Source organism: Pleurodeles waltl, chromosome 3_1 (genome assembly GCF_031143425.1).
Source record: "Pleurodeles waltl isolate 20211129_DDA chromosome 3_1, aPleWal1.hap1.20221129, whole genome shotgun sequence".
In the NCBI taxonomy this organism is placed as follows: domain Eukaryota; kingdom Metazoa; phylum Chordata; class Amphibia; order Caudata; family Salamandridae; genus Pleurodeles; species Pleurodeles waltl.
Window position 1 is genome coordinate 441,943,906 of NC_090440.1, and position 27,223 is coordinate 441,971,128.

General features: G+C 47.7%; 1 protein-coding gene across 2 annotated transcripts in view; it reads right to left on the minus strand.

Annotated features, from left to right (window-relative positions):
• The window catches only part of MRPS11 (mitochondrial ribosomal protein S11), a 157,901-nt gene that overhangs the window by 87,290 nt on the left and 43,388 nt on the right, over positions 1–27,223 (minus strand). The window contains exon 3 of one of the 2 annotated variants that reach the window (XM_069222722.1): positions 24,363–24,461. The exons of the other annotated variant lie outside the window; for it this stretch is intronic. Within the exon in view, the coding sequence (XP_069078823.1) occupies positions 24,363–24,461 (99 nt within the window). The remainder of the gene's footprint in view (positions 1–24,362; positions 24,462–27,223) is intronic. 2 annotated transcript variants of the gene reach the window in all.

Genomic DNA, 27,223 nt, shown 5'->3' on the forward strand with positions numbered 1-27,223 from the left:
GCAATGCATTGATTCCGAAAGCAAAGCACTAGTTCCAAGGACGATGCACTGGTCCTCTCCAGGCAACGACAAAGGTGCGCGGTTTCAGACTCATGCAAACACGCGCTGGTTTAGATGAAGATGAGTGGGTTCTGGTTGAAGCAGCATTTTATACCCACCTCCAAGGGCCCAGGACTGGATTAGCACCACTTGGCAGGGCAAGACTTGCAGCAAGCTGAGTCCAGATGCTGCAGTAGGGTGAGCTGAAGTCTTTTGTGTCCATGCACTTCAGAAGACCAATCAGCTGGCCCTTGGAGTCACTCTGTGTTTTGGGGAGTAGAGATGCAGGTCTAGTCCTTCTCATTCCCAGGCAAGAGGGCAGCAAGTCAGCTCAGCAAAGCAGGACGCCAGTAGAGTAGCAGCTCAGCAGAGTGGCTGTCCTTGTAGCAGCACAGCAGTCCTTCTTCTTGGCAGAGTATCCACAGGTCCAAAAGTGTACTGAGTTGGTGGTGTCAGAGGTCCAGTTCTTATACCCAGTTGTGCCTTTGAAGTGGGAGAGACTTCATTAGAATGTTTCTTGAAGTGCAAAGAGGTCCTCCATTCCTGCCCTGGCTCCAGACACACTACAAGGGGGAATGAAACCATTTGTGTGTGGCAGGATACCACCCATCCAGGCATGTGTGCCCCTGCCTCCCATCCTGCTGAAGGTGGCCCATCATGCTGTGGATAGCTTATAAGTCACACCTAACCTCCCTTTGTGTGTGGCTGTTTAGAGGGAATGCACACGCCCAGCTGTCACCCCACCCCAGATGTGCACTGGAGACAGGCAGCAGGCACAAAATGGCTAAAGTAAGAAAATTCAAATTTTCAAAAAAGTGCCAAGTTCAGGCTTACATTTCCAAATCTGACTTCAACATAAGTTGTGATTCAAAATTGTGAGGCCAGATAAACCAAACTTGCAAACTTATCTATTCCAGATGGTGAATCACACTTATAAGATGTAATAAGATCATTCCAATATTGTCCTCCGGGAGCGATAGGCCTTGCTGTAGTGAAAAACGACACTGGACATGTAAAACTTAAACATACATGTTCTGCCTTTTAAATACATTGCACTCTGCCCCGTGGATCATATAGGGCCTACCTTATGGGTGACATATGTATAACAAGCATTTGCAATACAACGGGTCTTGCGTTTGCTCACGTTAGAGCTATTCGCGTTGTAAACTCCTAACCGGACTTTTCTTGCCACATAAACTAATAATGAAAAGTAAAACAGTGTCACATATGCGAGCTGATGGTCGCCATGAGCGTGAAGGAGACACAGAAAAGGAAACAGAAGCTCGCTCGCAGTGAAACTTATCGGCAAAAGTGCAATTATCCATGTAACCAGCAAAAGTGCAATTATCCATGTAACCAGCAAAAGTGCAATTATCCATGTAACAGGGTCAATGTCATGCAAAGGGCTCAACTCCTGCCTAGGAAGATCGCGCTGCACAGGAAATGAAAAGATAAAGTAGTCCAGAATCCAGCTGAAAACACGCAGCCTCATATGTTTTCAGTAGTTTACCGGTGCGCTCGGGGAGGGCTAAACACCGGAAAAAGGCATGACGTAGGCATGCCTTTCACAAATGGAATCAACCAAATTTTAAAAGGCAAGCCCACGAACTAATGAAAGTGACGGGCGTGACATGGGCGTGGTTAGAAGCCCACAGATAGATTACAACATGGTCCAGAGCGCTTGTACACGCTCAACCCTAAAAAGGGAAGGTTTAGGCCTGGCAAGAGGTTTATTTTGCCAGTTGTCAGTGGGAGTCAGTCGAATAACTTTATTCGGCAATTGCCATAAAAGTGCAAACCAAAACACATATTATGAATCTATAAATAGTATAAAACACAGTTAAAAACTATAAAACAATTTCTAGGAACATCATGTAAGCATCCAATCTAAAACCCCTTGACATGTAGCAGATAAATATACTAAAACATGATTAAAATCACAAAAACACAAAATTTACAGATGTTATCTCAAAATAGTAAACTTTCACAAACATATAGAGATTAAAATAGAGTAGACCTTTTCCTAATACTTAAAGAAGCTGTAACAAAATCTAGTACGTGATGACAAGTTTGGATATCTGGCAGTCTCTGGAAATATAATAGAGCTTCCTTGTCGTGGATAGGTCTAAGATTACATAAAATGGGTAAAATAAAAGCCTTTCTGGGAGCAGCATATAAAGGGCAAAAAAGAAGAAAACGTGAGGTACTCTGATTTGATTTGGAATCACAGGGGCAGGGTGGTAGATCCTTTTTCCAAAGACATGGTTCGGGAAAGGCTACCTTAAAATGAATTAGATTAAATCTGAAAAGTGTTCTAGAACTTGAAAACCAGATCAAATAGGGTTCAAGACATGGAACAGTCACAATCCAAATGTAGGGATCGAAAGATTTCAGTTTCAGGGAGCTATAAAATCTCAGCTCTGATATGTGCTCAGAATAAGTTAACTTCAAAACAGACCTAGAATTTGTAGTTAACAAATGGGGTTCGTCAAACATGTACCTAAGCCCTAGCTTCTCAAGGAGTTTCGCAGAAACACAAGCCAGGGAATCCTATTTGAGTTGTCCAATTGTAGGCAATCAGAAATGCAGTCTTGAACAAGTTTTGCCGCAGGGTTCAGCCAGCATCTAATCCAGAGCAGTAGAGGAGCAATGGAGACCTGTGATCCAAAAAACGTTGGCCGATTTCCTCATGGCTGATGATGTTTGCTATACATTTTGGAACCATCAGTAATCTACGTAGGAATTTATTTTCGGCACTTTGGAGAGAGGGTATTTTGTTATAGCCCCAAACTCCTGCCCCGTATAGGACTGCTGCAACACACTTGGAGTTATAAAGTGTTTTCATCTGTGCAGGGGGTCTGTGACCTAATTTACTAGTAAAACGAAAAATTGCTTTGTTATTCCTTATCAACTGTTGGAGCTTGAAGTTAATGTGTGTCTTCCAGGACAGAGAGGAACTCATATACATACCTAAATAACAAAAATTATTCACCTTGTTTAAAATATGTCCTCCCATAATAAATTGTTTAGACTTTGTATTACGTGGGCCACATGTCATAACAAAAGTCTTGGGGTAGTTTACTTTCAGATCAAGGTTCAACATAAAATTGTAAAATAGCTCCAAAAGTCCCTGTAAACCATTTGCGGTACAAGCAATTAAAACTGCATCATCAGCATATAATAAAACTGGAAGCGGTCTCTGGCCCATCTTTGGTACATCCTTTCCATGTTTTACCAGCGAATCGTAGAGCCCATTTATATATATCAAGAAAAGAAAGGGCGCTAAGATACATCCCTGTCTTACGCCCCTTGTTGACGGAATGGGAGTAGTTCTCTGGCCATATAAACCAGTCTGAACTGAAACCGTTAAATCTGTGTGTAGGCGTTTAATAAGCTCTAAAAGGGACGGATCACAGCCTAAAGCTCCCACAATTTGCCATAGCTTCGACCTATTAACCATATCAAAAGCACTAGTTAGGTCAATAAATGCCATATGAATGGACTCTTTTTTGATTGTCACGTATTTACTAAAGTATCGGATGCAGATTTAAAACTTGCTCAACTGTGCCTACACCGGGTCTAAAACCAAATTGAATTGGGGATAAAATCTGGGCCCCGGTCACCCAATCTTCTAACCAGGATAAGATCACACTTCCTAAAATCTTTGCCGTTGGATCATTAAGAGAAATTGATCTAGAACAGGAAGGATCTTGTCTGTTTCCTTTTTTGAAGATGGGAACAATAATAGCCGATTTCCATGAAATGGGTACGTTGCTATTTACCGCGCTATTCAACACATTTGTAACTAACGGACCCCAAAGGTCAATTTCAGATTTAAAAAGATCAGCGGGGACCCCGTCAGGGCCAGGAGCCTTTCCCTGCCTTAGTCGATTAATGGTGCTTAAGACCTCATAGAGATCAAAGGTAATACCTAAGGCCTTAATATTAGGGTCTAAAATAGAATCTGCAGTAGGATTAGCTTCTGTATACAGGTTCTCATCGTTTCCTGGACAAAAAACTTTCCTAAAATGAGTTACCCAAACGTCGTCTGCAATAAGGCAGTCATCGGCCTTAGTATTATCAAATCAAATCATTAGCATTTGTAAAGCGCGCTACTCACCCGTGCGGGTCTCAAGGCGCTAGGGGGGAAAGGGGGGGTTATCGCTGCTCGAACAGCCAAGTCTTTAGGAGTCTCCGGAAAGCGGAGTGGTCCTGGGTGGTCCTGAGGCTGGTGGGGAGGGAGTTCCAGGTCTTGGCCGCCAGGAAGGAGAAAGATCTCCCACCCGCCGTGGAGCGGCGGGTGCGAGGGACGGCAGCAAGTGCGAGGCCAGCGGAGCGGAGGGGGCGGGTGGGGACGTAGAAGCTGAGGCGTCTGTTGAGGTATTCCGGTCCCTTGTTGTGGAGGGCTTTGTGTGCGTGGGTGAGAAGACGGAAGGTGATCCTTTTGCTGACTGGGAGCCAATGCAGGTGTCTCAGGTGTGCGGAGATGTGGCTGTTGCGGGGTACGTCGAGGATGAGGCGGGCCGAGGCGTTTTGGATGCGTTGCAGGCGGTTTTGGAGTTTGGCGGTGGTCCCGGCGTAGAGGGTGTTGCCGTAGTCCAGGCGACTCGTGACAAGGGCGTGGGTCACGGTTTTTCTGGTGTCGGCGGGGATCCAGCGGAAGATCTTGCGGAGCATGCGGAGAGTGAGGAAGCAGGCGGAGGACACGGCGTTGACTTGCTTGGTCATGGTGAGAAGAGGGTCCAAGATGAAGCCGAGGTTGCGGGCGTGGTCTGCGGGGGTCGGTGCGGTGCCGAGGGCCGTGGGCCACCAGGAGTCGTCCCAGGCGGACGGGGTGTTGCCGAGGATGAGGACTTCCGTTTTTTCAGAGTTCAGCTTTAGGCGGCTGAGCCTCATCCAATCTGCGACGTCCTTCATACCCTCTTGTAGGTTGGTCTTGGCGCTGGCGGGGTCCTTGGTGAGGGAGAGTACAAGTTGGGTGTCGTCGGCGTAGGAGGTGATGATGATGTCGTGCTTGCGTACGATGTCGGCGAGGGGGCTCATGTAGACATTGAAGAGTGTCGGGCTGAGCGATGAGCCTTGAGGTACGCCGCAGATGATCTTGGTGGGTTCTGAGCGAAACGGAGGGAGGTAAACTCTTTGGGAGCGGTTAGCGAGGAAGGAGGCGATCCAGTCCAGGGCCTGGCCTTGGATCCCGGTGGAGCGTAGGCGGGTGATTAGGGTGCGGTGACAGACGGTGTCAAAGGCAGCCGAGAGGTCGAGGAGAATGAGGGCGACTGTTTCACCGTTGTCCATCAGGGTTCTGATGTCGTCTGTGACTGAGATGAGGGCGGTTTCCGTGCTGTGGTTGGTTCGGAATCCGGTTTGTGAAGGGTCGAGCAGGTTGTTGTCTTCCAGGAAGGTGGTCAGCTGTTTGTTGACGGTCTTTTCTATTACCTTGGCTGGGAAAGGTAGAAGAGAGATGGGGCGGAAGTTTTTCAGGTCGCTTGGGTCAGCCGTAGGTTTCTTTAGTAGGGCGTTGACTTCAGCGTGCTTCCAGCATTCGGGGAAGGTAGCAGAAGAAAAAGAAGAGTTGATGACGGTCTGGAGGTGCGGGGCGATGATGTCGTCGGCTTTGTTAAAGATGAAGTGCGGGCAGTGGTCCGAAGGGGCGCCGGAGTGGATAGAGTTCATGATGGATTTGGTTTCTTCCGTGTTGATGTGGGTCCAGTTGTTGAGGGTGATGTCCGGGGAAGCGGGTTCAGTGGTGTATGGTTGGGTCTGGTGTCCGAAGCTGTCGTGGAGGTCGCTGATCTTGCGATGGAAGAAAGTGGCGAGGGATTCGCACAAATCCTGTGAGGGCGTGACGGCGTTGGCGCTGGCGCTGGGGTTGGAGAACTCTTTGACGATGCTGAAGAGTTCTCTGCTGTTGTGGCTGTTTTTGTCTAGTCTGTCGGTGAAAAAGTTCCTTTTGGCAGTGCGGATCAGGTGGTGGTGTTCGCGTGTAGCGTTCTTGAGGGCGGTCATGTTGTCAGCGGTGTGGTCCTTGCGCCAGGCCTTCTCAAGGGCACGACAAGTTTTCTTTGATTCTTTGAGGGTGTCAGAGAACCAGAGAGGTTTTTTGGTGTTGGTCTGTCGATGCGTGCGTTTGAGGGGAGCAAGGTTGTCAGCGCAGTTGGAGATCCAGTTTGTGAGGTTGAGAGCTGCGTCGTTGGGGTCGGTGGTGAGGGTGGGTTGGTTGGCGGCGAGAGCGGAGAAGAGTTGCTCTTCAGGGATCTTGTTCCACTGTCGACGAGGGATGGGTTGAGTGCGGAGGTGGGAGGTCTCGCGTCGGAATGTGAAGTGGACGCAGCTGTGGTCGGTCCAGTGCAGGGCAGAGGTGTGGCTGAAGAAGACGTGTTTGCTGGCGGAGAAGATAGGGTCGAGCGTGTGTCCGGCGATGTGGGTGGCGGTGTTCACCAGTTGTTTGAGGCCGAGGTTGGCGAGGTTGTCGAGCAGGGTGGTGGTGTTGGGGTCGTTGTTTTGTTCCAGATGGAAGTTGAGGTCGCCTAGGAGGATGTAGTCCGGTGAGGCGAGGGCGTGCGGGGAGATGAAGTCGGCGATGGCGTCGCTGAAAGAGGCGCGAGGTCCGGGAGGACGGTAGACGAGGGATCCTCTGAGGGTGGTCCTTGGGTCGGTGCGAATCTGAAAATGCAGATGTTCAGCGGCGAGGGGGGGGTCTTCGGTGGAGGTGGTGACGCTGATGGAGTCTTTGAAGATGATGGCGACACCTCCTCCTACTTGGTTGGTGCGGTCTTTTCTGGAGATCTTGTAGCCTTCGGGGATGGCGGTAGCGATGTCTGGAGCAGAGGAGGCGTTCATCCATGTCTCCGTGATGAAGGCGACGTCCGGGGCTGTGGAGTCCAGGAGGTCCCAAAGTTCAACGGCGTGCTTGTGGACGGAACGAGCGTTGACCAGGATGCACTTGAGGTGGTTGATGGCGCGTGGGCTTGTGGTCGTGGTAGTTGCGTGGAAGATGCGTTTGCAGGAGTTGCAGGCGAAGGGTCCATGGGTGCGTTTGGGGTGAGCTAGGAAGCAGGTTTTGGAGCGCCCTGGGTTGAGGGCGTGGAGGGTGGTGGGGTCGTAGCGGATCAGCGGGGCTTGGGGGAGCTGGGGACCAGGGGTCGTGGCGCTGGGCGCGGGCCAGGCGCGGACGGGCGCAGACGGGCTTGCCTCTGGCGCGCCTCCGGCACGCCAGCGGCGTGCCCGCTGCGCGCGCCCGCTGCGCAGTCGCGCAGCGGCCGCCATAAGAGGTAGGAGGGGGGGGGGAGGGGTCAGCTGGGGGCGAATGGGAGCTGGGGGGCGGGGGCGTGCAGGAGGTCGCGGCGGGAAAGCGCGAGGGAGGGGGGGGGACAGGTAGAGTGAGAGGAGCTGGGGGAGGGGGTTTAGGGTGGAGGAGGGTGAGTGTTAGGAGGTTTGGAGATTAGGGAGAGAGATAGGAGTAGGGTTGTGAAGATAGGGGAGGGGGGGTTGTAGAGGTGGGTGAGGGAGAGAGGTAGAGTGAGAGGATAGGGAGATAGGTAGTAGAGGGGGGTGGCGGGAGGGGGGGAGAGATAGAGAAATAGATAGAGAAAATAGATAGAGAAGTCGATAGATAGGGAAATAGATAGATAGACAGATAGGTAGGTAGGAGGAGGTGGAGAGTGGGGGAGTTAGATAGTGAGATAGGGAGCTAGAGAGATAGGAAGATAGGAGGAGTGAGGGAGGTAGATAGCGAACGGGTTAGCTAGGGGTGAGAGAGGGGGAGGCGAGTGAGGGAGGGGGATGAGGAAGGAGCAGGAGGGCAGGCTCGGGGGAAGAAGACGGAGGATGTAGAAGAGCCGAAGACAGGAGAACAGAAGACAGGAGAACAGAAGACAGAAGAACAGAAGACAGAAGAACAGAAGACCGGAAGACCGGAAGAGCAGAAGACAGAAGAACAGAAGATCGGAAGAACAGAGAAGAACAGAGAAGAACAGAGAAGAACAGAGAAGAACACAGAAGAACAGAGAAGAACACAGAAGAACAGAGAAGAACAGAGAAGAACACAGAAGAACACAGAAGAACACAGAAGAACCGAGAAGAAGAACACAGAAGCACAGAGAAGAACAGAGAAGAAGAACACAGAAGACCGGAAGAACACAGAAGAACAGAAGGGAAGAACAGAAGAACAGAAGGGAAGAACAGAAGAACACAGAAGAAGATTGCAGAGGGGGAGCGAGGAGGAAGAGACAGAGAGGAGGAAAAGAAGCAGGAGCAGAAGAGAAGGTGAGTGGCGCGGGGCAGGGCGAGGGGCTGGGAGGAGGGGGGTACTTACAGTTAGGTGGGTCTCAGGAACACAGGAACTCGGGAACTTGGAGGAGCTGCAGCGGCAGGGGGAGCGACCTACCCTTGGGTCAAGGGTCGCTACCACTGTCGCGCAGCGGCCGCCATAAGAGGTAGGAGGGGGGGGGGAGGGGTCAGCTGGGGGCGAATGGGAGCTGGGGGGCGGGGGCGTGCAGGAGGTCGCGGCGGGAAAGCGCGAGGGAGGGGGGGGGACAGGTAGAGTGGGAGGAGCTGGGGGAGGGGGTTTAGGGTGGAGGAGGGTGAGTGTTAGGAGGTTTGGAGATTAGGGAGAGAGATAGGAGTAGGGTTGTGAAGATAGGGGAGGGGGGGTTGTAGAGGTGGGTGAGGGAGAGAGGTAGAGTGAGAGGATAGGGAGATAGGTAGTAGAGGGGGTGGCGGGAGGGGGGGAGAGATAGAGAAATAGATAGAGAAAATAGATAGAGAAGTCGATAGATAGGGAAATAGATAGATAGACAGATAGGTAGGTAGGAGGAGGTGGAGAGTGGGGGAGTTAGATAGTGAGATAGGGAGCTAGAGAGATAGGAAGATAGGAGGAGTGAGGGAGGTAGATAGCGAACGGGTTAGCTAGGGGTGAGAGAGGGGGAGGCGAGTGAGGGAGGGGGATGAGGAAGGAGCAGGAGGGCAGGCTCGGGGGAAGAAGACGGAGGATGTAGAAGAGCCGAAGACAGGAGAACAGAAGACAGGAGAACAGAAGACAGAAGAACAGAAGACAGAAGAACAGAAGACCGGAAGAGCAGAAGACAGAAGAACAGAAGACAGAAGAACAGAAGACAGAAGCACAGAAGATCGGAAGAGCAGAAGAACAGAGAAGAACAGAGAAGAACAGAGAAGAACAGAGAAGAACAGAGAAGAACAGAGAAGAACACAGAAGAACACAGAAGAACACAGAAGAACACAGAAGAACACAGAAGAACACAGAAGAACCGAGAAGAAGAACACAGAAGCACAGAGAAGAACAGAGAAGAAGAACACAGAAGACCGGAAGAACACAGAAGAACAGAAGGGAAGAACAGAAGAACAGAAGGGAAGAACAGAAGAACACAGAAGAAGATTGCAGAGGGGGAGCGAGGAGGAAGAGACAGAGAGGAGGAAAAGAAGCAGGAGCAGAAGAGAAGGTGAGTGGCGCGGGGCAGGGCGAGGGGCTGGGAGGAGGGGGGGTACTTACAGTTAGGTGGGTCTCAGGAACACAGGAACTCGGGAACTTGGAGGAGCTGCAGCGGCAGGGGGAGCGACCTACCCTTGGGTCAAGGGTCGCTACCACTGTCGCGCAGCGGCCGCCATAAGAGGTAGGAGGGGGGGGGGAGGGGTCAGCTGGGGGCGAATGGGAGCTGGGGGGCGGGGGCGTGCAGGAGGTCGCGGCGGGAAAGCGCGAGGGAGGGGGGGGGACAGGTAGAGTGAGAGGAGCTGGGGGAGGGGGTTTAGGGTGGAGGAGGGTGAGTGTTAGGAGGTTTGGAGATTAGGGAGAGAGATAGGAGTAGGGTTGTGAAGATAGGGGAGGGGGGGTTGTAGAGGTGGGTGAGGGAGAGAGGTAGAGTGAGAGGATAGGGAGATAGGTAGTAGAGGGGGTGGCGGGAGGGGGGGAGAGATAGAGAAATAGATAGAGAAAATAGATAGAGAAGTCGATAGATAGGGAAATAGATAGATAGACAGATAGGTAGGTAGGAGGAGGTGGAGAGTGGGGGAGTTAGATAGTGAGATAGGGAGCTAGAGAGATAGGAAGATAGGAGGAGTGAGGGAGGTAGATAGCGAACGGGTTAGCTAGGGGTGAGAGAGGGGGAGGCGAGTGAGGGAGGGGGATGAGGAAGGAGCAGGAGGGCAGGCTCGGGGGAAGAAGACGGAGGATGTAGAAGAGCCGAAGACAGGAGAACAGAAGACAGGAGAACAGAAGACAGAAGAACAGAAGACAGAAGAACAGAAGACCGGAAGAGCAGAAGACAGAAGAACAGAAGATCGGAAGAGCAGAAGAACAGAGAAGAACAGAGAAGAACAGAGAAGAACAGAGAAGAACAGAGAAGAACAGAGAAGAACAGAGAAGAACACAGAAGAACAGAGAAGAACACAGAAGAACACAGAAGAACCGAGAAGAAGAACACAGAAGCACAGAGAAGAACAGAGAAGAAGAACACAGAAGACCGGAAGAACACAGAAGAACAGAAGGGAAGAACAGAAGAACAGAAGGGAAGAACAGAAGAACACAGAAGAAGATTGCAGAGGGGGAGCGAGGAGGAAGAGACAGAGAGGAGGAAAAGAAGCAGGAGCAGAAGAGAAGGTGAGTGTCGCGGGGCAGGGCGAGGGGCTGGGAGGAGGGGGGGTACTTACAGTTAGGTGGGTCTCAGGAACACAGGAACTCGGGAACTTGGAGGAGCTGCAGCGGCAGGGGGAGCGACCTACCCTTGGGTCAAGGGTCGCTACCACTGTCGCGCAGCGGCCGCCATAAGAGGTAGGAGGGGGGGGGGAGGGGTCAGCTGGGGGCGAATGGGAGCTGGGGGGCGGGGGCGTGCAGGAGGTCGCGGCGGGAAAGCGCGAGGGAGGGGGGGACAGGTAGAGTGGGAGGAGCTGGGGGAGGGGGTTTAGGGTGGAGGAGGGTGAGTGTTAGGAGGTTTGGAGATTAGGGAGAGAGATAGGAGTAGGGTTGTGAAGATAGGGGAGGGGGGGTTGTAGAGGTGGGTGAGGGAGAGAGGTAGAGTGAGAGGATAGGGAGATAGGTAGTAGAGGGGGTGGCGGGAGGGGGGGAGAGATAGAGAAATAGATAGAGAAAATAGATAGAGAAGTCGATAGATAGGGAAATAGATAGATAGACAGATAGGTAGGTAGGAGGAGGTGGAGAGTGGGGGAGTTAGATAGTGAGATAGGGAGCTAGAGAGATAGGAAGATAGGAGGAGTGAGGGAGGTAGATAGCGAACGGGTTAGCTAGGGGTGAGAGAGGGGGAGGCGAGTGAGGGAGGGGGATGAGGAAGGAGCAGGAGGGCAGGCTCGGGGGAAGAAGACGGAGGATGTAGAAGAGCCGAAGACAGGAGAACAGAAGACAGGAGAACAGAAGACAGAAGAACAGAAGACAGAAGAACAGAAGACCGGAAGGGCAGAAGACAGAAGAACAGAAGACAGAAGAACAGAAGACAGAAGCACAGAAGATCGGAAGAGCAGAAGAACAGAGAAGAACAGAGAAGAACAGAGAAGAACACAGAAGAACACAGAAGAACAGAGAAGAACACAGAGGAACACAGAAGAACACAGAAGAACCGAGAAGAAGAACACAGAAGCACAGAGAAGAACAGAGAAGAAGAACACAGAAGACCGGAAGAACACAGAAGAACAGAAGGGAAGAACAGAAGAACAGAAGGGAAGAACAGAAGAACACAGAAGAAGATTGCAGAGGGGGAGCGAGGAGGAAGAGACAGAGAGGAGGAAAAGAAGCAGGAGCAGAAGAGAAGGTGAGTGGCGCGGGGCAGGGCGAGGGGCTGGGAGGAGGGGGGTACTTACAGTTAGGTGGGTCTCAGGAACACAGGAACTCGGGAACTTGGAGGAGCTGCAGCGGCAGGGGGAGCGACCTACCCTTGGGTCAAGGGTCGCTACCACTGTCGCGCAGCGGCCGCCATAAGAGGTAGGAGGGGGGGGGGAGGGGTCAGCTGGGGGCGAATGGGAGCTGGGGGGCGGGGGCGTGCAGGAGGTCGCGGCGGGAAAGCGCGAGGGAGGGGGGGGGACAGGTAGAGTGAGAGGAGCTGGGGGAGGGGGTTTAGGGTGGAGGAGGGTGAGTGTTAGGAGGTTTGGAGATTAGGGAGAGAGATAGGAGTAGGGTTGTGAAGATAGGGGAGGGGGGGTTGTAGAGGTGGGTGAGGGAGAGAGGTAGAGTGAGAGGATAGGGAGATAGGTAGTAGAGGGGGTGGCAGGAGGGGGGGAGAGATAGAGAAATAGATAGAGAAAATAGATAGAGAAGTCGATAGATAGGGAAATAGATAGATAGACAGATAGGTAGGTAGGAGGAGGTGGAGAGTGGGGGAGTTAGATAGTGAGATAGGGAGCTAGAGAGATAGGAAGATAGGAGGAGTGAGGGAGGTAGATAGCGAACGGGTTAGCTAGGGGTGAGAGAGGGGGAGGCGAGTGAGGGAGGGGGATGAGGAAGGAGCAGGAGGGCAGGCTCGGGGGAAGAAGACGGAGGATGTAGAAGAGCCGAAGACAGGAGAACAGAAGACAGGAGAACAGAAGACAGAAGAACAGAAGACAGAAGAACAGAAGACCGGAAGAGCAGAAGACAGAAGAACAGAAGATCGGAAGAGCAGAAGAACAGAGAAGAACAGAGAAGAACAGAGAAGAACAGAGAAGAACACAGAAGAACAGAGAAGAACAGAGAAGAACACAGAAGAACACAGAAGAACAGAGAAGAACACAGAAGAACACAGAAGAACCGAGAAGAAGAACACAGAAGCACAGAGAAGAACAGAGAAGAAGAACACAGAAGACCGGAAGAACACAGAAGAACAGAAGGGAAGAACAGAAGAACAGAAGGGAAGAACAGAAGAACACAGAAGAAGATTGCAGAGGGGGAGCGAGGAGGAAGAGACAGAGAGGAGGAAAAGAAGCAGGAGCAGAAGAGAAGGTGAGTGGCGCGGGGCAGGGCGAGGGGCTGGGAGGAGGGGGGTACTTACAGTTAGGTGGGTCTCAGGAACACAGGAACTCGGGAACTTGGAGGAGCTGCAGCGGCAGGGGGAGCGACCTACCCTTGGTAAGAAAAGTAAGAGTGATTTATCACCTTGTATCGTAGTTTGGACTCTTGCTCTGAGCAAGACTGCTGGTCTCAGGATGACAGTACTTTCGTTTGTAGATGACTTAAGTCTTTACCTACAACTAGTTGCAACTGTTGTCCAAACCTTACCGGCTCATTAGCAGTACCTCACCAGAAACACTATCGTAAAAGGTGATTTATGGCAGTCGTTTACGCATGGACTCAAAATGAAAATGTCACTTACCCAGTGTACATCTGTTCGTGGCATCAGTCGCAGTAGATTCGCATGTTTTGCAATAGCTCGCCATCTGGTGTTGGGCCGGAGTGTTACAAGTTGTTTTTCTTCGAAGAAGTCTTTCGAGTCACGGGACCGAGTGACTCCTCCTTTTGTCTCCATTGCGCATGGGCGTCGACTCCATCTTCGATTGTTTTTCCCCGCAGAGGGTGAGGTAGGAGTTGAATTGTAGTAATAGTGCCCATGCAATGGAGTGACTAAGTATGCACCTATTTAAGGTTGAGATGATACATATATAAATAGTTGAAGGTAACTTCCAAACTGCTACAGGCTCCCGGGGAGGCGGGTGGGCACATGCGAATCTACTGCGACTGATGCCACGAACAGATGTACACTGGGTAAGTGACATTTTCAGTTCGATGGCATCTGTCGCTGTAGATACGCATGTTTTGCATAGACTAGTAAGCAGTTATCTCCCCAAAAGCGGTGGATCAGCCTGTAGGAGTGGAAGTAGTCTGAAATAATGTTCTTAATACGGCTTGACCTACTGTGGCTTGTTGTGCGGATAACACGTCTACACAGTAGTGCTTGGTGAATGTGTGAGGCGTAGACCATGTGGCTGCCTTACATATTTCTTGCATTGGGATGTTTCCTAGAAAGGCCATGGTAGCACCTTTCTTTCTGGTTGAGTGTGCCCTTGGTGTAATGGGCAGCTGTCGTTTAGCTTTAAGGTAGCAGATTTGGATGCATTTAACTATCCATCTGGCTATACCTTGTTTTGATATTGGGTTTCCTGCATGAGGTTTTTGAAATGCAATAAATAGTTGTTTAGTCTTTCTGATGTTTTTTGTTCTGTCAATGTAATACATCAATGCTCTTTTGACATCTAATGTATGTAGTGCCCTTTCAGCTACGGTATCTGGCTGTGGAAAGAACACTGGAAGTTCCACTGTTTGATTTAGATGGAACGGTGAAATAACCTTCGGCAAAAATTTAGGATTGGTCCTTAGGACGACCTTATTCTTGTGTAGTTGTATAGAAGGTTCCTGTATTGTAAACGCCTGAATCTCGCTTACTCTTCTTAGGGAAGTAATGGCGATGAGAAATACCACCTTCCAGGTTAGGAACTGTATTTCGCAGGAGTGCATGGGTTCAAAAGGTGGACCCATAAGTCTAGTTAGGACAACATTTAGGTTCCATGAAGGAACAGGTGGTGTTCTTGGTGGTATAATTCTCCTAAGGCCCTCCATGAATGCTTTAATGACTGGTATCTTATATAGGGAAGTTGAATAGGTAGTCTGCAGGTATGCAGATATTGCTGCAAGGTGTATTTTAATGGAAGAGAAAGCCAGGTTAGATTTTTGTAAGTGAAGCAAGTAACCCACTACATGTTCTGGAGTTGTGTGTAATGGTTGTATTTGATTAATATGGCAGTAGCAAACAAACCTCTTCCATTTACTTGCATAGCAGTGCCTGGTGGATGGCCTTCTGGCTTGTTTTATGACTTCCATACATTCTTGGGTAAGTTGTAAGTGCCCGAATTCTAGGATTTCAGGAGCCAGATTGCTAGATTCAGCGATGCTGGATCTGGGTGTCTGATCTTTTGGTTGTGCTGTGTCAACAGATCTGGCCTGTTGGGCAATTTGATGCAGGGTACTACTGATAGGTCTAGCAGCGTTGTGTACCAGGGTTGCCTTGCCCAAGTTGGTGCTATTAATATGAGTTTGAGTTTGTTTTGACTGAGTTTGTTTACCAAGTAAGGAAGGAGAGGGAGAGGAGGAAAAGCGTAAGCAAATATCCCTGACCAGTTCATCCATAGGGCATTGCCTTGGGACTTTGCGTGGGTATCTGGATGCGAAGTTTTGGCATTTTGCGTTCTCCTTTGTCGCAAACAAGTCCATCTGAGGTGTTCCCCAGAGTTTGAAATAAGTGTTCAGAATTTGGGGGTGAATTTCCCATTCGTGGACCTGTTGGTGATCTCGAGAGAGATTGTCTGCGAGTTGATTTTGGATCCCTGGTATAAATTGTGCTATTATGCGAATTTGGTTGTGAATTGCCCAACGCCAAATCTTTTGTGCTAGCAGGCTTAACTGCGTGGAGTGCGTCCCCCCTTGCTTGTTTAGATAATACATTGTTGTCATGTTGTCTGTTTTGACGAGAATGTATTTGTGAACTATTATTGGTTGGAAAGCTTTTAGTGCTTGAAAAACTGCTAGAAGTTCTAGGTGATTTATATGCAGTTTTGTTTGATGTACGTTCCATTGTCCTTGTATGCTGTGTTGATCGAGGTGTGCTCCCCACCCTGTCATGGAAGCATCTGTTGTTATTACGTATTGTGGCACTGGGTCTTGGAAAGGCCTCCCTTTGTTTAAATTTATGTTGTTCCACCACAGAAGCGAGAGGTAAGTTTGGCGGTCTATTAACACCAGATCTAGAAGGTGACCCTGTGCTTGTGACCATTGTGATGCTAGGCACTGTTGTAAGGGCCTCATGTGCAGTCTTGCGTTTGGGACAATGGCTATGCATGAAGACATCATGCCTAGGAGTTGTAGTACCATCTTTGCTTGTATCCTTTGTGTTGGATACATGCGTTGTATGATGGTGTTGAAGTTTCGAATTCTTTGTGGACTTGGAGTGGCTACTCCTTTTGATGTGTCTATTATGGCTCCCAGGTATTGTTGTACCTTGCGCGGCAGAATTTTGGATTTTGTGAAATTGACGGTGAACCCTAGTTTGAAGAGGGTTTGTATGATATGATTTGTGTGATTTGAGCACTCTATTAACGAATGGGCCTTGATTAGCCAGTCGTCTAGATATGGGAACACATGTATTTGCTGCCTTCTTATGTGTGCAGCGACTACCGCTAGACATTTGGTAAAGACTCTTGGTGCGGTTGTTAATCCGAAAGGCAGTACCTTGAATTGGTAATGTATTCCCTTGAATACAAACCTTAGGTATTTCCTGTGCAATGGGTGTATTGGTATATGGAAATAAGCATCCTTGAGGTCTAAAGTTGCCATGTAGTCGTGTAGTTTTAGCAATGGCAATACTTCTTGTAGTGTGACCATGTGAAAGTGGTCTGATTTGATGAAAGTGTTCACTACTCTGAGGTCTAGGATTGGTCTCAGCGTTTTGTCCTTCTTTGGTATCAGAAAGTACAGTGAGTAAACTCCTGTGTTTATTTGTGTGTTTGGCACTAATTCGATTGCATTCTTTTGCAATAGTGCCTGCACTTCTATCTCCAGGAGATTGGAATGGTGTGTTGTCAAATTTTGTGCTTTTGGTGGTATGTTTGGAGGGAATTGTAGAAATTCTATGCAATAACCATGTTGGATAATTGCTAGAACCCAAGTGTCTGTAGTGATTTCCTCCCATGCGTTGTAATAATGACTTATTCTTCCCCCCACTGGTGTTGTGTGGAGGGGGTGAGTGACATGTGAGTCACTGTTTAGTAGTAGGGGTTTTGGGGCTCTGAAATCTTCCTCTATTTCTAGGGAATTGCCCTCCTCTATATTGTCCCCGAAAACCTCCTCTATACTGTCCCTGGTAACTGGACGGTGTTGCTTGTGAGGTGCTGGCTTGTGTGCTCTGACCCCGAAACCCCCCTCGAAAGGGTGTTTTACGGAATGTGCTGTAATTCCCTCTGCTCTGCGGGGAGTAGAGTGCGCCCATGGCTTTGGCAGTGTCCGTATCTTTTTTGAGTTTCTCAATCGCTGTGTCCACTTCTGGACCGAACAGTTCTTTTTCGTTAAAAGGCATATTGAGAACTGCTTGTTGAATCTCTGGTTTAAATCCAGACGTTCGGAGCCATGCATGCCTTCTGATAGTTACAGATGTATTAATTGTCCGTGCAGCTGTATCTGCAGCGTCCATGGAGGAGCGGATCTGGTTGTTGGAAATGGTCTGTCCCTCCTCAACCACTTGTTTTGCCCTATTTTGTAAGTCCTTGGGCAGATGTTCAATGAGATGTTGCATCTCGTCCCAGTGGGCTCTGTCATAGCGCGCAAGTAGTGCCTGGGAGTTCGCGATGTGCCACTGGTTTGCAGCTTGTGCTGCGACTCTCTTACCAGCTGCATCGAACTTGCGGCTTTCTTTATCTGGGGGTGGTGCATCTCCAGATGTGTGAGAGTTGGCCCTTTTCCTAGCTGCTCCTACAACGACAGAGTCTGGTGGCAGCTGTGTAGTGATGAAAACCGGGTCTGTAGGAGGCGCCTTATACTTTTTTTCCACCCTTGGTGTGATTGCCCTACTTTTGACCGGCTCCTTAAAGATGTCTTTTGCGTGCCGGAGCATACCAGGGAGCATAGGCAGGCTTTGGTATGAGCTGTGGGTGGAGGAGAGTGTGTTGAATAAAAAATCATCCTCGACCTGTTCTGAGTGGAGGCTTACGTTGTGAAATTGTGCTGCTCTAGCCACCACTTGAGAATACGCGGTGCTGTCCTCTGGTGGAGATGGCTTCGTAGGGTATGCCTCCGGACTGTTATCTGACACTGGGGCGTCGTATAGGTCCCATGCGTCTTGATCTTGGTCACCCTGGCTTATGGTGGTGTGAGCTGGGGAGTGTGATGGAGTTCGTGCTGGTGAGACGTTAATCACGGGCGGAGGAGAGGGTGGTGGGGTAACTCTTTTCACCACTTTTGGTTGTGGTGTCTGTTCAGTTTGGAACTCCAACCTTCTCTTTCTTCTAATGGGGGGAAGGGTGCTTATTTTTCCTGTCCCCTGCTGTATGAAAATACGCTTTTGCGTATGGTCCACATCAGTTGTTTGTAGCTCTTCCTCAAACCTATGCTTTTGCATTTGTGAGGTTAGCGAGTGCTCTTCTGTATAAGAGCCTGAAGCTGGGTCGCTTGCAGTTTGTTTCGGCACCGAAACCCTGTCTGCGTGTTTTTTCGGCTCCGAGATGACTTTTTTCTTTTTCGGGGCCGAAACCTCTCGGCGTCGATCTTCTTCGGTGCCGCTGTCTCGGCGTCGAGCCGTGTCCACACCGGCATCTCGGTGTCGAGGCTTGTCTCCAGCACTTTCTCGGTCCCGAGAAGGCTGCGTGCCGGTGTCTCGACCGGAGTCGGACGATCTCGGCACTGTTTGGGCCTTTTTCGGTGCCGACGGTCGGTCACCGAATTTATGGGTAGAGCCATGGCCTGATGGCAGTGGCGTCCCCTGGGCCTTGTAAATCTTCCTCTGAGTGGTTTTCGACGTCTTACTCACGGTTTGTGTATCGTCGAATCCTTCGGAGTCCGATTCTGGGATCGAGAAGGTACCTTCCTCTTCCTGTTCCTCGAACTCTCGGTGGGCTGTCGGCGCGGACGCCATCTGAAGTCTTCTGGCTCGACGGTCTCGGAGTGTCTTTCGGGACCGGAACGCACGACAGGCCTCGCAGGTGTCTTCACTGTGCTCAGGTGACAGGCACAGGTTACAGACCAAGTGTTGGTCTGTATAGGGGTATTTATTGTGGCATTTGGGGCAGAAACGGAACGGGGTCCGTTCCATCGGCGTTCTTCAGCACGCGGTCGGGCCGACCAGGCCCCGACGGGGGATCGAAAAACTACCCCCGAAGGGCACCGGAGCTCTTCGATCTTCGATGCGGTGTTGAATCTAAGTACGCCGATCCCGAACGCAACAATACCGACGAAAATCTTCCGAAATTAGCTAACTTTCCGTTCCGAAACTCGGAGCGACAGGAACACGTCCGAACCCGATGGCGGAAAAAAAACAATCGAAGATGGAGTCGACGCCCATGCGCAATGGAGACAAAAGGAGGAGTCACTCGGTCCCGTGACTCGAAAGACTTCTTCGAAGAAAAACAACTTGTAACACTCCGGCCCAACACCAGATGGCGAGCTATTGCAAAACATGCGTATCTACAGCGACAGATGCCATCGAACATAAGATATCTCAGGGATGTCGTGGTTAAACGGAGATTACCCTTTTCTCACAGATATATTATGTCTCATACAAACAAAGGCAATAACACAGATGCAGTGAAGTTATAATAGTTTTTATTTAACATAACTGCAATTTGCGATAAGTTACGTGAACTGCAATGATTAGGATAATGAATATACCAAGCAACAGTATTGTGAAGAAGAGAGTCATTGTTATAAAGACCCCCACCATTTTGTAATATATGTAAGAAATATATATATGTATATATAAGATGGAATATGCCCTAATACCCTAAAATGAGAATAGGCCTAACCTCCTACCTAAAGGAGAGCTGGGTTTGCTAAAACCTAATCTGCCAAAGCCATGTCCATGAGGGGAGCCCCCAACCCTCGTTACCTTGGAATGAGGTCTCTATTTCAGGCTCCGCAGGGACACGAAGACTGGGTCAGCGTCAAGATGACTGCAGCATCGGTATCAGCGATGGTGGCGATGCCCTCTGGTCGGAATCCCTCTGATCATCTGTCTAAAGTGTGATGTATTTATACAGATCTACAAGGTCCCCTGACGTAGGTGTATTCCAAAACAATAGATAACAGGCATGCTTGGGACGGCAATTAATATCAACAATCCCTCGAAAGTATAGAGAGGGAAAATCCCTAAGTGTGAACACCTACTGTTTGTTTGTCTTTCGTGCTTGATCTTGACGCCTTGGCGCAGTGACACTGATAATAAAACTCATAACAAGTGGCCTAACTATAAACAAGGCAGCCATCTTAGAAAAAATAAATAATTAAATGGGCTAAGACAGAGCAAGCTAAGTAGGTTAAAAGTCACTAGGCGACGGGGGCACGAGTTTACAAGCCTACGGCTAAGCTAATTCCTGCTATCCCGTTAAAACAAACTAGGATTCACTACACTTCCAGAATTTAGAAGTGTCCTTCAGCTCAGAGGCAGCCAAAAGTTCATCCCCGGCCTTAGACCTAATTTCTGATTTCCTTTTTTCAAGAGCGGCCTTTTAGTCGGCTCTAGCTAGTTTAACTAGTTGGCGGGAGAGGGAAACTGCTTTAAGAGCATCTTTAAGTTTTTTATGGGCAGAAGAGCACACAGAATCAAACCATCTGTGGGCCACTGGCCCCTTCAAGGGCCTGTCCATCACCAAAGCTCGCGAGATATCAGTAAAGATTCAAATTCATGAACTATACATTCAGGATCTAGCTGCTGAGACAAACACATATGAATAGAGTCAGAATGCCGTAGGCATGCCTTTCACAAATGGAATCAACCAAATTTTAAAAGGCAAGCCCACATAATGAAAGTGACGGGCGTGACATGGGCGTGTTTAGAAGCCCACAGAAGCCCACAGAGAGATTACAACATGGTCCAGAGCGCTTGTGCACGCTCAACCCTAAAAAGGGAAGGTTTAGGCCTGGCAAGAGGTTTATTTTGCCAGGTGTCAGTGGCAGTGTAAACTGCAAAGAAAGGCTTTGCAATGGCAGACCTGAGACATGGTTAAGGGGCTACTTAAGTGGGTGGCACAATCAGTGCTGTAGACCCACTAGTATGAAATTTATAGGCCCAAGCACATGGAGTGCACTTTACTAGGGACTTATAAGTAAATTTAATATACCAATTGGTATAAGCCAATGTTGCCATGTTTAGGGGAGAGAGCACAAGCACTTTAGCACTGGTTAGCAGTTGTAACGTGCGCAAAGTCATAAAGCCAGCAAAAACAAGGTCACAAAATGGATGGGAGGCTGGCAAAAAGTTGAGGTTGGAGGGGGGGGGGGGGGGAAACCACCGTAAGGCTGTCAGGGGTGAACAAAATTTTGTGAGCACTATGGAGGCACAGGGATCTTTTCAGTATTCCAAACAAATAACAAGATGCTCCACCAAATATGAAGATCACCATAAGCGAAAATGTGCTTGTGTGATAATAAACAATGAATTTCAGGCCAAAATCAGAGGCAGGACTAGGAAGCTGATAAACAAATACTCTGATATAACAGAATGAATGACAAGGAGTCGGCCTCAATGCAGAGTTTAAGCATTTAGAATACAGTTAATAACAAGGAATGCCATAGTAAGAAGCTCACAATAAATTAAGCCAAGGCTGTCACCAGTTTATCTTCCCTGTCAATATGAAGTGTGCTGTAGGCCTAATATTAACTTGTGCAGGAGAAACATGAAGCTGGGTATGTGCATGTAGCTTCCTCCAGGACCTGGGGCTCCAATAGGTAAAATTGGTTGCATCAATCCCAAGCAACTTGAGTTAGCACACAATACATACATATTTACACTTTAGAGTGTCTAGGTCAATAGTGGATGGCAGTGGGTGGTGGGGCATGGGCTGTTTCTTGGTCATCGCTTTAACGTGATAAATATGTACACTTTTTACTGTAAACATATCTGAATTATACAATTCTGTACTGCAGTCCTGCAGCTCTCTTCAGAATACAAAGATGTCTTAGGTAGAAGACTTCAATACTATTCCTGATGTTGATTTGGATTCTGTATCAACTAAAATGATGCAGCAGCTTATGGCTTACTATAGGTTTGATGCCTGCAGATTGGTTTGATGCCTGCAGATTGGTAACCAGTGGAGGTACAGATTTCATTCATCAGTACATGAAGTATTTGTGTGGCACACAGGAGATAAAAAGTCTCTCTCCTGTAGGTGTACCACACTGAGTGTTGACTGTACAGATTATAGACTAAAACACCGTTAACATTTTAAAGTGGGTGCTCTCATTAATCTAGCCCAGTGGTTCCCAACCTGTGGTCCGGGGACCCGTGGGGGTCCGTGATGCCTCCTCAGGGGGTCCGCGACTGCTTAGAAAATTAAATAATATTAATAGATTAGGTCCCCAGCTATCAGTAATGACTTAATGGGGGGTCCCCGGATTCCAATAATGATTTAATGGGGGCCCCCGGGTCCCAGTAATGATAAAGTGGGGGTCCACAGAAGTCAAAAGGTTGGGAACCACTGATCTAGCCTTTAGAACCAAGTGACAAGTTGAAGGAATTTCTTCGAGTCTGAAATCAAATAATTTTTCAAGTTTCAAGTCTAACATTATTGTAGGTGTAGACGAGATATTTAATTAGATCATTTTCTGATATTCGTATCCAAGAAGATGGATGTGCTTCATACGTTGAGACTGGACTTAGACTGAATGGAAGCTGGCAACAAGGAGCATGACATTACCCATGATGTTTAAACGGCAGGTTGACTAAACAATGTGATTGAGGTATCTAAGATTTAAAAACTTTTGAGGATTCAATTTCTAGATTATGGGGTCCATGCTAGAAGCTAAAGTAAAGGTGATGATCAGGGCCGTACGATGGCCTTGCTGTAATTAGCATTGACCTCATTTAACTGCAATACTTCTCTAGGAGCTATGGTGACAGACATTAAAACAATTAATTTGTGCATCATTTGGAATTGTACTCCTGAGAGAGTAGTACAACAGAGCACGTCAATACTGAAAGTAAACAGAGCTTTATTAGCTGTATTTAGAGGCAAAAGAGCAAAGCTCACCACTTCTAAACCTTTGGGTCCAACAATGTACAATTTTTGTACCTGGCTTAAGAATTGCTCATGATTCAGGAGTTCTAAATAGGGGTAAAAAGCAACACCCTCTCCTTGACTGGGTGTCTATTTAGACTGCATTCTAGTCTCCTGAAGCGTAAGCAGCTTTTTGCATTGATGGCAATTTAGGTGGCTAGGTAAACTGTTGTGCTCATTTGCAAGAGGGCACTATCACCAAAAGAAGCTGGGCAAATGATTTAGCAGTGTGCATGGATTGAAAACGGAACCACACATACTCGCTACTGAATAATCTTAGCCAAAAAACCATTTGGAGTGAATTCTGGCTATATTTAGCATGACTTGAAGATAGTCAGAGAGTTCAGTGTCATGCCACTAAGAGACTCATGGGAGGCAGTCCTACCTTAATGGTACGTTGCTCCATCCATTAGGGGTTTCCACAGTGAAGGGTTTCTTGTTTTGCTTGTTTGACCTGTGATAAATGAGCTCAAGTATAATAATACTTTATCTTTGCTCTAAGTGGTCCAGTTTGTATTGGAGTAAAATTAACCAAGCTGAACTAAGTGAGGTTCTAGAGAGGAAACAAACCTCAATGTTGGAAGATGCCAATCCAACAGTGGGCAACTATACCAACTGGCTAAGGTCAGTTATTAATGAGGTGGCATCACGAGTCCTAGAAGTAGGCCTTCAGCGCCATGGTTTTCCTCGCAGCTTAGGGAGCTTAAACAGAAATGCAGAAGACAGGACAAAAATTCAGAGAAAATATTATTGTGAGGAAGAAAAAGCAAAATATAAACAACTCATTTGTGATTATAAACATCAGATTGTTAGAGATAAAACCAATTATTTTCAGGTAAGATTGTCAGCAAAAAAATGTTATTGGCTTCCTGTAAGAAAGAGAGTTGTTTTTAAAGCCTTATACTTGGTACCCAAATCACAACATTGCAAAGGTCCAGCCTATTTTGCAAGACACTGTACTTGGTATGCCCCTAGGATAACCTTCCGCACAGCATTTTCCAGGTTTGTTAATGTTTCTAGATTTAGAAGAAGCTGCTGGGGAGGTAGAAGCTTTTCTCCTGTCTCGTTCCAATGCTGGAATAAGCTACCTCTTCAACTGAGAAGTCAGCCTAATCATCTTAGCTTCAGGAAGCTACTTAAAACATGGTTGTTTTCGCATCCTTAAACCTTTGGTTTGCCGTCAGTGGTTTGCTCTGCTTCTCTGTTCCTTTCTGTATATATCTGTGGGCTTAGCGGCAAGACGCCATTTGGCATTCGCAAGCTTTATAAGAATTATCAATAAGAATATCGTCATGTTCATCAATTAAATATTAATAAATAAATATTATTGTTGACATTTGAGGACCCAGTGAGACTTTATTCTTAAATCATAATGTGTCACCAAAATCCGTTTCATAAGTTGCTTTAACTTTACCCATCTTGTCCAAGCAACATGAGTATGATTATGAATCATTTTAAACTGCCAGTTTCTATTGTAATGTTTCAATACCTGTCAGATCAAAAGATCTGAATAACATAAGACCAGAAACAACCAATCTCTCTCTCTCTCCCTCACACACACACACACACAAGACACTTACTTGTTATAGGTTGCTTTTATATGAGCTATTGGGATTTCTTCAAACTTCTTTCCTCCCCATCTTAAGCTACTGTTTTCTCCTGGCAATGGTGGGACGAGACTACAAAAGAGTAGACAAATATTTTGGAAAACAAAAAACTGTACAAAACACATTAGGAGTTTTGGGATGTATCCAGCAATTTAAAGTAACAATGTAACTACTACACTTACACATTCAGAAATGTGTTCAGTTCAACCATTATTTCAGCTTACACACCAGCTATTTTTAATTTTCAGTTATTGCCCTATAAAAAAGGCACCATTAGATAGAGATTTAATTTATGTTAATGAAGACACACTGTGACATAATACTTGGGACACATGTAAAGCTACATCCAGTGATATTATAATGAACTATGTATGCAAAAAGTATCAGAAAAAACTTCCAGAAAAATACTGTAAAAGAGTGAAAGCTGCAAACATAATTATTACAAAAAAAGCACATGCTTCTTTAGCAGAACTCAAAGCCAAATGGAATTTAATAAGCAACTTATTGAGAGGCCTGTGAATTTTTCTATAAATGTAAGGCTTAATATAATCGACAATTCAAAAAGGGAACACTAAAGATTAGAATTTTTTTTTTTTGAGGTTCACATCCTAGAAATAGTTTAAGCAGGGGCCCCGGCTGCCACTAATGATTCATCAGGAGTCCACAGAAGTCAAAAGTTGAAGAACTGTTGACCTAGACAACAATAAAATGTTTTATCGGATATTGTGAGCGGAGTAGGAGTTTGCCTCACTTAACAGAGGATCAATTATCGATGAATAGTACGCTGCTGTAAATATTTATTCTTAGCTTTGGACATATAAGGTCACTAATACTTTAAAAATTGTTGCCATAGCATTGATGATGTAGCATTAATACATGCATGGACAGATCACATTCCCTCATGAGCTGCCTTTATAAGGTCTAATGTAACTGCCGCAATTGGGACGTCTCTCCTCTATTCCTAGTGTAAATTCCAAAGGGCATTGCCTTGAACTAGCCTATAAAATATTTAAAAGGGAATCCTTCAGAGGTTTTTGCCCCTTACACTTTTGCCTGTGTCGATATCTATATTGATCTTGAATTGAGATTGTCACAGCAGCAATTTTAATTGATTGTACCGCTGTTCTTGTGGCTAAGCAAGCTGCACAGTTTCCTTGGTGTGACTCCCTATTCTTTTATGGGCCACCACATGCTGTGCATAGTCCAATGGTAGCTTCTCCTGTGGGACGACTACCCTTCCCAAAGCTGTTTGGCTTGTGTTGAATTACCTGTTGAAGCTCTGAAACAGATTATGTGGTAATGGGTAAGTCTGCATTGTGACCTTGTATAAAAAAAAGCATACATACAAAAAAGGTGTACACTGTTCCAAATGGAAAAATATAATCACTAGGGGAACATTAAAGTTCAGGAGCAAGAGCCCTCACACATCCGAGAGGATGTCATGCTTCATCATCGGGTAGCTCCTCGTCAGACCGGCGCTGCAATGTCTGACGGGCTCTTCGGGAGAGCACGTCAGGGTAGGTTACCCTGCAGACTGCCGTCATCCACAAATAGTGACCGCTTTCGGCATGCTACTTTCCAAGGGGCCCCCCATGTACCAAGGGATGGGCGACCATTAGAGGTTTCTGACAATTAGTGAACTTCAATGTAAGTGACTATATGATTTGTTTGACATTTTTGCAAACTTTCGGTAATATAGACAGGAGAAGTCTTATTATGTATTGGTCCTGAAGAAGCGTCATAGGATCTTGTTAGACCACTGTACGCGAAACATGTTGACCATGTCCTAGGAGCCCGACGATAATCTCCTTAAGCTCCAGCACCATGCAGAAAGTGGTTGAGCATTATTCCTCATTTTCCACTTTCCTTCTGTTTTTAATCTTGGTCCCGGTCTTATTCCATTGATTAATTAAATTGACTCGCTCCTATTAAGACTGGGAACCAATTTCACTCTCCTGCCAGGATTACCGCCTGACCGCAACACCAGGTCTTGTAGTGTCCGCTACCACGGCTGCTACCTAAAAGATCTCCGGCAAAGAGCCCCCTTACAGGGAGCCCGTCAGACATTGCAGCGCCGGTCTGACGAGGAGCTACCCGATGATGAAGCATGACATCCTCTCGGATGTGTGAGGGCTCTTGCTCCTGAACTTTAATGTTCCCCTAGTGATTATATTTTTCCATTTGGAACAGTGTACACCTTTTTTGTATGTTCAGTTAATTGGGAGACCGTACACTGGACCAACTAATCTCCCAGTCCCTCCCTTTGTTGATACAACAAGCATAGTCTGAAACTAAGGCCCTCACTACGAGTTTGGCGGTCTTTTGGCAAGACCGGTGGCCACGGTTGCAAACGCCAGAAGACTGCCAGTGTTGGCAGTATCCCGACCACCGTATTAAGAGTCTACAATGAACACCGCCAAACAGCCACAAATCTGACACCACCAGGACGACCTAGGGCAGGACAGAGGCGGTCCCACCACTAGCACCGCCATGCCGACCAAAGTCTGCCCTCCAGATTACAATCCACAAATCAGCACAGCGGTCACTGCCCAGCAGAAAATCATTGGCGGTGCGAACCGCCGCATTGAAAAACACACCTCCACCAGAACACAGTATCACATTGGACAAATCAAATACCCCAGACCTGACACACATGCACGCAGACACACCAACACACACCACTATAAAACACACCCCCACACAACCCTTTGCAACTAAAAAACATACACTGATGGAGAGGAGCACAAAAACTAAAGACACTGCACTCCTACACCAATATCACACACACAACACTCAGCACACACCACACAACTGCTCCATTGACACAATTCACA